The 12626-nt window shown below is 54.8% G+C and overlaps 1 protein-coding gene across 1 annotated transcript in view; it reads right to left on the bottom strand.

Moving 5' to 3' along the window:
- Positions 1–4: 4 nt before the first annotated feature.
- APBA1 (amyloid beta (A4) precursor protein-binding, family A, member 1) overlaps positions 5–12626 on the bottom strand; it is a gene marked incomplete at its 5' end in the record, with an annotated part of 65681 nt that continues 53059 nt past the window's right edge. Inside the window, 3 exons of the mRNA XM_005868356.2 lie at positions 5–3259; positions 4455–4595; positions 7007–7126. Of these exons, the coding sequence (XP_005868418.1) occupies positions 3188–3259; positions 4455–4595; positions 7007–7126 (333 nt within the window). The remainder of the gene's footprint in view (positions 3260–4454; positions 4596–7006; positions 7127–12626) is intronic.

Raw genomic sequence — 12626 nt, 5'->3', positions numbered from 1 at the left:
TATATATACTTTATTTATATATTTATTTATATTTATATATAGAGATCATTGGGTTCTGTGTATACAAAGAACGATATCGGTACAAATACAATACTATATTCTCCCACTGCTTTACAATAAGCTCTATTTTACCCTCTTTACAGAACAATAGTACAGGTTCGTCCTGGAAGGGGCTGTGCTGGGTATGTACACAAAACCTCCTTCCCACACCTCCTTCTGCGCTGCCTTGAGGGTGTGTGTGTGTGTGTGTGTGTAGGTCGGCCAAACCAGGAAAGGAGCAGACAGATAATCACAAAACAAGTGGCATGTGAGTGGGAGAGTGAACAGGTGTACGGGGAGGTGGCCCTTGGTTGTAAACATTGGTGACAGCCACACCCCTGGCTCCTGGATGGTGTCCTCAGTGTGCGGATGGGGCGTGGGGGTGACGGGAGCCATGGGGGAGGTAGTAGGTTACTCTGGGACCCTCAGAGGCCGGTGTGCATGGGTCATGTTCACGAAGCAGAGCCTTGGAGTCCAGCCCCCTGGGGGCCCCAGGCCCCGCAGAGCCTGCTCCAGTGAGGGGAGGGGGCTCCAGGCATCGATCTTGGGGGTTTCCTCCACTTGGGAACCCGAGGCTGATGGTGGCTCCCTGAAATGTTCGCATCTGAGAAGGCGAGTGGGGTGGGTACCGGTGCATGCTGGCTGGACCAGGAGGGAGCACAGGGGCGGGGGTAGTGGGGAAGCTGGGAGTCATCAGCATGCCTCATGGAGCAGCTCTGCGCCCAGGCCATGTTTGGGATGCTCGGTGCATGGTCTTGCCCATCACATGGGTATCCAGATGTTCACATGTACAACTGTTCATACTGGAATGTCAGGAGACACTGACCACCACTTCCCATGGGGCTTCCAAAACCAGAGCTACTAACATGTAGGGTCCTGCCTCCCGGTTAACCAAAGGGAGCTGCACTTCCTCCCTCGGGGGGTGACCATGTGCTGAGCTCATAAACATGTGCTCGCTGTGTGTGCGGGGCCACTCTTAGCAGGAAGGAGGGTGGTGGGGAACGATCCTCCTCGTAGGCAAGGCCATGTCACTCCTCTAGGCGAGCTTATCAAGTTGCCTTTTCCAGCCCCTGGCAAACTTCCTAAGTTTTCCGTGCAGTAGCATAGAAAGGGGGTTCTCTCTCCTCCCTCTTTGGGTGAAGACACACCACTGTAATTACTGGGAGGCTGCAGAGGGACAAGCTAGCGGAGTTTCCATTCCTGGCCCATCTCGGCGGCTTCCGAACAGGCGCTTGGGCAGGTGGCCCCGCGGTCACCCCGGGGGCAGACAGGGTGAGCCCTCCGAGGATTCCTCAGGCTCCTGAGGCCTGAAATGCCACCCATGCCGCTGCATTCTTGTTTCACGACTCTTTCTGGCAGAGGACGTTGAACTAGGACTCTGTAGTATTTCATTACAGCACCAGCCAAGCCACTCTACAGTTGGAAAGTGGGAACCGGGACCCAGGGTTCCTGACTGCCCACCGGCTCCCCTGGAGGAGGTGCCGCCCCTCCTCCCCAGCGCTCTGACCACACACCGAGCGAGCCATCGCCACTGATGGCTTTGAAACATTCAGGCAGAAAACTCAGAAGGTACAGAGATCCCCAGAGAACAGACAGAACACAGCTGTCTGGTCCAAGTCTCCTGTTCCTCATCTTTATATTCGCTCTTCTCCCTCCCTGAAACCCCTCCACATTCGATCTATAAATACATACTACCCAGCATGTGCTCACCGACTTCCTGCTCCCACAAGCACAACATAAATATCCCACGTGCAGAGAACAGGGACTATATTAATATTATAAAATATATTAGTTTCTCTCTTCCCCGTCTCTGCGGAGGTCATGAACAAAACACAACAAAAACCAAGCCACACCCCGTCCACATGAAAACAAAATGCTCTTTGGACCAAAGAATAAGTAAAAACTGGCTCAGAATAAAATTACTAAAATATTTTCACCGAACTGAGACGGGACTCATACACATGAGGCACCTGATAAAAAAAAACACGTAACACTCCACACCGATTAAACGCTCAGACCCACGAGGCAGCAAGGGGAAGTTTCGGGAGCATGCTGGGGACTCGGGCATAGCTTGAGGTCATGATTGTCCCCTTAGTTCTGTGGTTTATGTGCTCTCCTGGCTGTTCACAGGTCGAATACTGCCTAGTGGCCCCGAGCAGAGGAGCAAATGTCACACAAACGCACCTGCATCCCCGTCTTCCAGGTGAGCAGTCCTGCCTTCCCAGGCTCCGTGTGTGTGTGTGTGGAAGGGGAGCCACCAGAACACTGAGCCCAGATGGTGCTGGCAGGGCTGGGCCTGAGCCACAGAAGGGCATCTCTCCCAGGACAGAGCTGACCAGCCCCAGGGTCTCAGCAGCCAGGGGAGGGGGGCTCACACAGAGGTAATGGGGGTTCTCCAGGGGCTCTGTGTGCTTCCTGGGAGGAGGGGAGGAGGGGAGGGTGATATATATGTGAGACTGTGTGTACATACAGGTGGGTGACATGGATGGAGGCAGGCAGCACCTGCCCACGTTCATCTAACAGTGTGTAACCTCAAGACAACCCAGAAGCTATGATGTCCCAGGAATTGCCAACACATGGTGACATCCTTGGGGGAGGGGCTCCTATTAGAAAACAATTGTGTTGAAATTGGAACTATAAAAGGAGCCTTAGGTCGGCTCAGAAATTCTGGGCAGAAATAATGTATGGTGCCCCACGTACATGGTGGGCTGGTATGTCACCACTGTATTCCCACACACTTACTCGAGGAGAGCAGAGATCAGTGATGGGCTTGTAGGCACTGCTGAGTCAGCTGCTTGCTGTCCTCCGAGCTCCTCTAAGAGGCCGGCCCCTCTTGGGAAGGGAGCATTCCCCCTTGGGCGGTGCCAGCCCCCGAGGGCCCTCAGGACAGTCCAGTCCTGGGCAGATACCAGGTGGATACTGGCTGCTCTCCATCCTCAGGGGAGTGCATACAAAACTTCCCTGGTATTAAAAAAAAAAGTAAACAGGAGAGAGACAGAGAGCAAAGTCTTGACGGATTCCTTCCTTCCTGTGTAGACCGAATGCTGGGCACGAGGGGAAGTCTCAGTGGGCACACAGATGCAGCACGAGAAACACAACCACGAGCGAGGAGAGTCCTCCATGCAAGCGCCGGGCGGTGGGCGCGGCCTCAGATGTACACGGGCTGCTCCTGGGCCGTCAGCAGCCTGTACATGGCAGCCGGCATCGTCTTCATGTGAATCTGAGGGCAGAGGCAGACGTTAGTAGGGGCGGAGGCTCGGGGGCCCAGGGCAGGGGGAGGTGGGTGTGAAGATTCCTCTCCACCCCACTGCTAGCAGGAACCTGCCTCCAGGAAAAGTTGCATCCACAGGCTTTCTAGAAAGCTAGGGGGAGGCGGGACAGGATAGCCATGAAGACCGGGTCAGGTTTATTTCCCAGCCAAGTGCTTTTGTTCTCATCGGGCCTTTGTGGAAAAAGGAGAGAATCCTTAAAATGGAAGTAAGCATCTGCGGGTGCTGACTGCTCCTCTTGCAGCCCTCCCCGCCAGCTGGGTGGTGCAAAAAATGAGTTGGGAACAGCCCTTCTGACCCGGGCCCAGCCCCTGCCAGGGACCCCCCTCTGGAGACCTGCTCTGCTCATGAGACTTGACTCTAAGACTTAAATCTCCCAGGCACCTTTGGTGAGGTTCGCTGGGGAGAAACAGAGTTGGGCAGCCCAGGAGAGGAGAGAAGCTGCACAAACCAGAGCCAATAGGAGGCGTTGAGGTGGTTTTGTTTTGCTTTGTTTCCTTTCAGATTGCACGTAGAAGGGAGATCGAATGCTGTTTGCCTCTCTCCTTTTGACTCTTTTCACTTAGCACTCTACCCTCAAGGTCCCAACAAATGCAGATTCGGAGGACAGAGAGGTGGTTACCAGAGGGGCAGGGCGTCAACCCATGGTGATGAATGGACTAGACCAGTGGTCGGCAAACTCATTAGTCAACAGAGCCAAATATCAACAGTACAACGATTGAAATTTCTTTTGAAAGCCAAATTTTTTAAACTTAAACTATATAGGTAGGTACATTGTTATTAATTTAATTAGGGCACGCTTAAGGCTTAGGAAGAGCCACACTCAAGGGGCCAAAGAGCCGCATGTGGCTCGCGAGCCGCAGTTTGCCAACCACGGGACTAGACTTTTTGGGGTGATCAGTTTGTCACGCATACAGATATTCAATTACGATACTGTACCAAATTTTAAAAAAAGAGAAAGTGAGCACATCACCCTCCAGGGGACTTGATCTTGTCTCAGGGAGATGCTCTCAGACCTCTCATCACTGACTCTCCAATCTGGTCTGAGACAGACAGACTGCTCTGGCTGCTGAGCGCTCAGGCTTGGTCAGGGCTGGCCCGAGGTGCCAGGCGTCAGAGGACCCCAGTCCTGGCCCCCACGCCTACCTCCCCCACAGCGTTGGAGAGGATGTGGACGATCTTCTCATGGGGGGTGGCGACCACGCTCTGCCCGTTGATCTCGATGATCCGGTGCCCCACGCGGACGCCTCCCCTCTCGGCTATTCCCCCTCGCATGAGGCTGCAGATCTGTCGGAGACAAAGGCCAGGTTACCCCTCGTGGGCGGGGAGCTGGGTGGGGACAGAGCCTGTCCTTTCTGGAGGCCCTGCTCCTCGCCCTCTCATCTCCGAGAAGCTGCCACGGGCAGGCTTCGTGCATTTAAATCTCCTTGTTGCTCTTCACAGGAAACGGTTCTGTGCGCCCACGTGGCCAGCTCCTTCGTGCACTTTGCACGGCACTGGGTTTCACGCACGCGGAATCCTGCCTACTTTTCATCCCAGCCGAGTCTCCGTAAAAAGAGCTGTTGGGGCTGTCACTAGCTGCCAACGTTTTCAAACTGTCAGCCTGTGTAACTCAGGTGAGTTTTATTTCCCACAATCACCAGGGGCTCAAATGACAAAACGTATAATGCTAGCAGCCACTTTTTAGGGTCACAGTGACATGAGCCAAACTGGGGCTGGAACCCCACTCCATGTTCCAGGGTGCGGCCAGCTGGAGGGGAGCTGCTCCTTCCGGCCTTCCCAGCTCAGTGCCCCAATCAAACGCCCTTCTCCCAGAAATGACAGCGCGGCAGGGTTGTGTCCAGGAGGGCAGAGGCTGCCCGCTGGCGGAAGGGAGCCTGCACTTCCTCATTTGGAGGGTTCTGGGCTGGGCACCGCAGGGGATAGCCACCTCCACCTCACACCCAAAACAGTCGGAATTTCCCCAGAAGAATATGTTTTGAATTTACAAAGTTGACTTTTCACTGAGACGGTGAGCCGCTATTTAAAAGCCTACACAGCCCTAGCTGGTTTGGCTCAGTGAATAGAGTGTCAGCCTGCGGTCCCGGGTTCGAGTCTGGTCAAGGGCACATGCCCAGGTTGCAGGCTCGATCCTCAGTAGGGGGTGTGCAGGAGGAAGCTGATCAATGATTCTCTCTCCTCATTGATGTTTCTATCTCTCTCTCCCCCTTCTTCTCTGAAATCAATAAAATATATTTTAAAAAATAAAAGCCTACGCAGATGAGACTCTTGTGACAACACACCTCCTGCTCTGTGAGCACGTGGAGACCTGCAGCCCCCCAGGTACCCTTGGTCAGAAGTTCCTAAGGTGCAGACCACACTTCAATGAGAATGAGGCCCGACAGACCCACATCTACTAAGAACCTTTTGATCCTATTTGAACTTTTCATATTATTCAAATAGGAACAAAGCAAACGGGAGTACAAACGGATAGAAACAGGATGTCAGACTAAACCGATAAGGAGTCACTGAGCTCCTCTCCGAAAAGCAAACAACGCTCCACAGGTCCAGAGGTCAGACGATGTGGGCTGGGTGTCTCACCTCCCACTGGGAACTTCAAATGGGTATTTCCAAACCTTAAAACATACTGGAAAAAACATTTTGATTACCTACAACTCTTAACTGAAATGTAAGGAGAAAAAAAGAATATAATTTTTTTTTTTAATCTGGGAGGATGAAAATCAAGAGGTTACAGAGGACAGACTGGCCACCGAAACCCAGAATGACGATGAGAGCAGAAAGGCATGCTGGGCAAGAGGAAGGGGTACTGAGTGGGGGAGTTTCTGTCTGCGATGAAGAGAAGGTCTAGAAAGGGTGATGGCCATATCACTTGCTGCAGGTACTTAATGCCCTTGAATTTTATGCTTCAAAATAGTTTAAGTGGTCAATTTAATGTGTACGTTTTACCACGAGGAGAAAGGGAAGTATTTTAAGGTCGACATCCAAGGGATACAAATACTCTGTATTCCCAAAGTGCCAACTGAGGTTAAAAAGGCAAAGCACAGCCCGGCTGGTGTGGCTCAGTGGTTGAGCGTTGACCTATGAACTAAGAGGTCACAGTTGGATTCCTGGTCAGGGCACATGCCCGGGTTGTGGGCTCTGTCTCATTATTGTTTCTCTCTCTCCCTTCCTCTCTGAATACACACACACACACACACATACACACACACACATATGTGTATAAATGTATATATATATGCATATGTACATATATATGTACAGATTAGTCCTGCACATAGGGTGGGGTTCTCAGCCTGAGCCGTGAGCTGGAATCGCTGGCAGCTTTGAAGTTCCCCCCTCCCCCTCAGTGCTCCACACCCTGGCATGGGGACAGCAGCACCCAAGGGTGGGGACAGTCCCCAAGGCTAGAGGGGAAGGAAGCCCGAGCTGGTACGTCCCAAGCTACCTCGCGTTAGCAGCTGGGAGGCCACCACGCCTTGGGCTCTGAGGCCAGGGCTCTGAGCAGGGTCTCTCTCTCCTCATATTGAAAGGCACAGATTCTCCGTCCAAAGAGGAAGCCGAGCCTGCCTTCACCCATTCATTCCCTTCCTTGCTGGATTCTTTCAGGGAATGGACCAGCTTTAAAAATTTAAACTAAAATACCAAACTGTGTCACATTTGCGTCTGGCTTTTGGAAAAGGGCGTGGAGTTGTACTTACAATTCCGTTCTGGACGCTGAAACCCAGCTGGTAGCGAAGGTCCGGCCTCCGGATCAGCACGGTGGTCACCGGCGGGCACCTCACAATGTTCAGCTTCACCCGGGCCTGGTTCTTCAGGCCCTGAAAATGAGCAAAGCACCGTGGATGTGCGACCACGCAGGCAGGCAGGAGGCAAAGGAACCCCAGTGGGGATCTGTCACTCCGTGGACTCCCCAGGTTCCCGCAGTCCACTGCTCGGGAGAAACCGCCTGCCTCACATGGAGCCCTTGTGTCCTGTGCAGAGATCAGCGACCAGGGTGCTGTCTTCACTCTAGGAGGTGGGCTGTTCAGAGACCTGAAGAAAGGGGTCGTCACACAACGCAGAGGCAAACTGCCCCGTGTGCTCGCGGCTTGGAGGATGAGGGAGGCACAGTGTGTCCCCTGGTCAGGAGACAGACAGTGGGAAACGCCTTTTCTCCGTAAGGCACACTCAAGCAAAGGACATCTAATCCCAGCAGCTGGCCCGATGCGCCAGGCTTGTTTTCCCTCCGGCTCGAATGCTCCTTTTCCCCACCCCCTGTGCCTGTCAGAGTTCATCAACGTCCCCCAGGCTCTGGGAAAGCAGGGCGGGCAGGGCTCTCCCCAGGCCTCCCGGGGAGAAGGAACAGGGCGCTGCTGGGAAGATGGGGAGGAGGGAGGGAGGCTGGGGGTTGTCAGGTTACAGGATCTTGCTGACACTCCCCACCCTCTAAGTCAGGATGGAGTGCAGAGGGGAGGGTGGTTTTTAAAGATAAAAAGGGGACCTGGCCTGGTTTCAGAGGTTTACAGAGCTTCCTCCGCCCACTCTCCGCTATGCTGAGCTCAGGCCCACGCTCCTGTCCCCTGGCCACGCACGGCAATTACCTGGTCTGCTCAGGAAGTCACCTCAGTGGGGGGCAGTTTGGCTCCTCCAGGTCCTACCACCAACTGTGAGCTTCCTCTTAAAAGGAGGTGCCAGACACAACTAGTGCAGCCCCAGAATCAAGGTCCACCTCCCAGATCTTGAGACCACCTGCTCTGCCCTGAGAACGCCTGCTCTGCCCTGAGAACGCCTGCTCTGCCCTGAGAACGCCTGCTCTGCCCTGAGAACGCCTGCTCTGCCCTGTGAATGCCTGCTCTGCCCTGTGAACGCCTGCTCTGCCCTGAGAACGCCTGCTCTGCCCTGTGAACGCCTGCTCTGCCCTGTGAACAAACGCCTGCTCTGCCCTGAGAACGAGCGCCTTTCTGCCCTGTGAACGCCTCCCTGCCGGAGGGTCCAGACCAAATGGCCGACAGCAGGCATTTCCCAACCTGTTTCCAGTCACGTACACAGAGAAGACATTGATTTGCACCCTTTGGCTGGAGGCGCTGCTGCCCAGGCCCTGCTCCAAGGGTTGAGGCGGGCAGATCTCAGCACGCCTGCCCCACTGACTTCCACCTGAGGAGGCCAGCTGACGGGAAAGGCTCAAGGTCAGCCCCAGTGCCTACCCTCCAAAGGGTCAGAGTGGAGAGGGAAGCTGTTCCTAAACGAGGGGCCTGTGGGTGGGCGGGCAGCCTCTCCTCCAGCAGCCACCGAGCAGGCACAGGTGTCCAGGACCAGCCACTGAGGGACAGGTGTCCAGGACTAGCCCCCGAGGAGGGACAGGTGTCCAGGACCACCCCCCGAGGAGGGACAGGTGTCCAGGACCACCCCCCGAGGAGGGACAGGTGTCCAGGACCACCCCCCGAGGAGGGACAGGTGTCCAGGACCACCCCCCGAGGAGGGACAGGTGTCCAGGACCACCCCCCGAGGAGGGACAGGTGTCCAGGACCACCCCCCGAGGAGGGACAGGTGTCCAGGACCACCCCCCGAGGAGGGACAGGTGTCCAGGACCACCCCCCGAGGAGGGACAGGTGTCCAGGACCACCCCCCGAGGAGGGACAGGTGTCCAGGACCACCTCCCGAGGAGGGACAGGTATCCAGGACCACCCCCTGAGGAGGGACAGGTGTCCAGGACCAGCCACTGAGGAGGGACAGGGAGCAGCCAGGGTGCTCTGTGGGACAGGGGCCAGCAGTGTTGGGGTGTGGGTAAGGCTTGTGGGCGAGTTGGTGGGCCAGATGCCTGGTCGGCCATCTGTATGTCTGGCCATGTGTGAGTGCCCCTGAGACTGCTGTCCCTCAACACCCATGCTGATGTTGAAACCTGCTGAGCCACCTGTCCCTGAACCCCGACTCCTGCCAGGCCCTGACCTGGAGGCTCGCAGGAGCTGTCTCCTCATGTCCTTGATAAAATGGCAGCTATAATTAGGCCTATTTTATAAAAGAAGAAACAGGCTCAGAGCTACCAAACAACACACCCAAGTTCACCCATATCAACATGCAACCCCAGGTCTGTCTGGGTTCAAACCCAAGGCGTTTCTCCTCTGCCCTGATCCTCCACAGACCACGGGAGGGACCCTGTCATTCACGAGTCAGGCTTGCTCCACCCAGGAGCCAGGGAGAGCCGCAGAGGATCGAACATGTGCCCCACGCCTTTCATTCCAGCCTCGCGTGGGCTGTGTTTTCAGCTGGCTTTCCTACCTGGCGAGGGTTCTTCAAGGGCCCCGCTGGGGCTTCCCACCGCCTTTAATCGGTTCCAGTTTGTCCCCTCATGCGTGCATTTTGAGGGGCTCCATTCAGGCTCCCACCTCCAGCGTCTCGGCCTGTTTCCTGAACTGCTCTGTTTTCTGTGGGATGTGAGCCTCCCACCGGCTGTAATCTGGCTTCCAGTGACTTGGTGCACACACACAGGCAGCAGTTACCAGCGTCTCCCGTGGCTTCTGGAACATCTCTGGGAAACCGCCCTGGTTCGAGAAATGATGATTTCTGAGTGCAGCAGCGGAGGAGCTGAGCGGGATTCTCCCTGGCCTTTTGCAGGTCAGCAGGCCCACCGTCCACGCCGAGCTCTGGCTTTTGCTGCCGACAGCAGGGCTTGGTGCAGAGGACTCTGCTGTGTCCGGAAACCTGGGCTCAAGCTGTCTGTCTGCTGCCATGGGCGTGGGGTCTCGGACGCTCTGTGCCCCTCCTTCCCCTCAGTCTCCTCATCAGCAAAACATCCGGTGCCACCCACTACGGTCTCTTCCAGTTCTCATTTCTGATTTCACCCCTCCTTGTGCTTTTTTTTTCTTTCCTAAATATGTTTGCCGACACCACACTGTGCTTAGCAACACCTATTTCTAAAATTAAAAACAGGTAGGCAGAGGGTTTTGCTCAGACATCATTCATGCGTGTATTTCTTTTCCCTTTGAGTGCTTCCTTTTTCTCGTTCACTTAATAAATATTATAGACCATTTGCAATGTGCCAAGAAATGTGTTAGGTGCTGGGAGTGGCCGGAGCGGGGTCTTAGGAGCTCAGGACAGGGCTTCAGGGCACATGGCTGAGCAGCTAGAGGGCTTGAGTCCCTTCACTCCTCTCTCTCTCTCTCTCTCTCTCTCCCCACAATCACACCCCATGACACCAGGAATTTGTGGGAAGCAAGAGCAAAGAATGCTGAAACAGAGGAGCGCGTTCGAACCACAGCCCTTCAGACAAAGCCACCTGCTCTGAATGTTTACACCTGCTATCAGGTGTGTCTGTGAGGTGCAGGAGCGCCCCTCAGTGCCTCGCAGAGCACACGAAAAGCAAGAGAAGCACTGTTTCCCCAATGCCACCTAAGGAGTTCACAGTGCTCCGGTGGGCTCCCTTCGGCGTGAACTGATTTAAGAGGCCTGACTTGTCGCCCAGCGAACAGATTTCTAGATGGGGATGGGTGCTGTGTGGTGAGGCTTAGCGAGGTGGCAATTTGAAACCACCAGACCATGCGTTTGCTTGGCCGTTCCTAATCAATGCTTCAAGTTGGGTCCCATTAGCTTGTATTTCTGAGCTGCCATTTTATTAGAGGTGCCAATGAAATGAATGGTCATTTTGTCCCCATGACAACGGTGGAATGGTACAGCACATTAAGAAATCTGGTGGGAGGGTAAGGGTAGGAAAGTGGGGAGGGGAGAAGAGAGAAGCCAGAGTGGTCTCTATGGCAACAGGCAAGCAGAACCAGGTGATCCTGTGGAAGGAAGGGGGAGCAGTGCTCTAGTTTAAGAAAGAAAGGAAAAAAAAAACAATCAGGAGGCCAGGACCATGGAGGCAGTGAGCAGGCCCACCGCTAACATGCTTAGCCTACCAAGTATTATGCTTTGGGAATTATGACGGGAAAAATAAGAGCCAGGGAAGAAAGCAATTAAAAAAATTCAATACCTGTAACTCCATTCTAGAAATGTATTCTATTTCCTATAATTAGGGAGAGAAAGGTCAGCATGCATGGAAGTGGCCAGACACGGACTACAAGGCTTTTCCTAAAGCACAGCCTGGGATTGGTGATCACCGCCCGGGAGCCAGAATCCCACCCCTGACCTGCTGAACCGGAACCTGCATTTTAAACGAGTTCCCGGGTGACTGCAATCAAAGTCTGTGAAGCACCGATTTGGCAGGATGAGAGCAGCTTGTTAAATCCGTCGAGGGAGCACTGACACACACAGAAATAAGCAATGCTAACAGGAAGCTCCCAAGAGGCCCAGAGCATTCCATGCAGCGCCCCCAGGTGGTGGGGGAGGGAGAGCGAGCATCTGCTCAGGTGCAGGCAAAAGGGTGTGTTGTCTAGAATTCAAAAACAATACGACAATCCACTAAACCTTTTCTTTCTGTTATGGCAATCCAGCTGGAAGCAGTGGTAACATTTTCCCAGCCAGGGGGCGCTGTGGCTGAGCCGGTCACACTTTTCCCTTCCACAAAGCGGTGCATGGGGCACCTGGGAGGGCAGCTGTGTCCTAATGGGGCTGCCCACCGGGTTCTTCTCTGCTGAGGGCAACACGGAGGCACGGGTGTCCTCACCATCTTCACCAGTGACACCTCTTTCCTCACTACACGGCTGGCTTCTCTCTTCTCCCCTCCCCACTTTCCTACCCTTCTGAGACAGTGGAGAGAGTGCTGGTGTCACCATCTTCACCAGTGACACCTCTTTCCTCACTACTTTTAATTTGCTGATTTCACAGACGCTCCATGTACAGACATCAAAGGTCAGCTATTCACGCAAACAAACCCTTTCCCGGAGGAAACTGCTCAGACAGTGCTGACTACTCTGAGCGAGCTTCCCTTCCACCTCGCTGTGTGGTCCACCGGACAGAGGGCGAGTCCCCGTGTGGTACCAGGGGAAGTCCGCGCTGCCCGCATGGGCCTCAGCCTACCCCATCTCACCGGTCTCCTTCCTGCAGGGGCAGGGAGGGGCGGAGGGGGATCTGGACTTATGTGTGTGTGTGTGGGGGGGCGGGGGGTCCAGGGCAAGTCACCTTCAGAGTCTCTGATGACCCATCTGCAAACCAGGTGTTTGCTGGCCCCTCCCTAATGGGCTGTCTGTCATGAGGAGGGAGAGGGGGTGACTCTGAAGGGCCTGGCACTGCCTGGCAGGTGCATCATGGGCACTGGCATGCAGCCCCCCAGTCCTCACGGGGTCCTGCTTATTCCCACCCAGGCCCCAGCCCCGCCTCACTCAGGTTATCCCCACTTCATGCTCCTCCTCCCCAGACCTTTCTAGACCCAGATCAAGTCCCTCCCACCTCCCCCCCCCCCACACC

This window comes from Myotis brandtii, unplaced genomic scaffold (assembly GCF_000412655.1).
Source record: "Myotis brandtii unplaced genomic scaffold, ASM41265v1 scaffold266, whole genome shotgun sequence".
NCBI lineage: Eukaryota > Metazoa > Chordata > Mammalia > Chiroptera > Vespertilionidae > Myotis > Myotis brandtii.
This window is presented reverse-complemented; position numbering and strand designations above follow the sequence as displayed.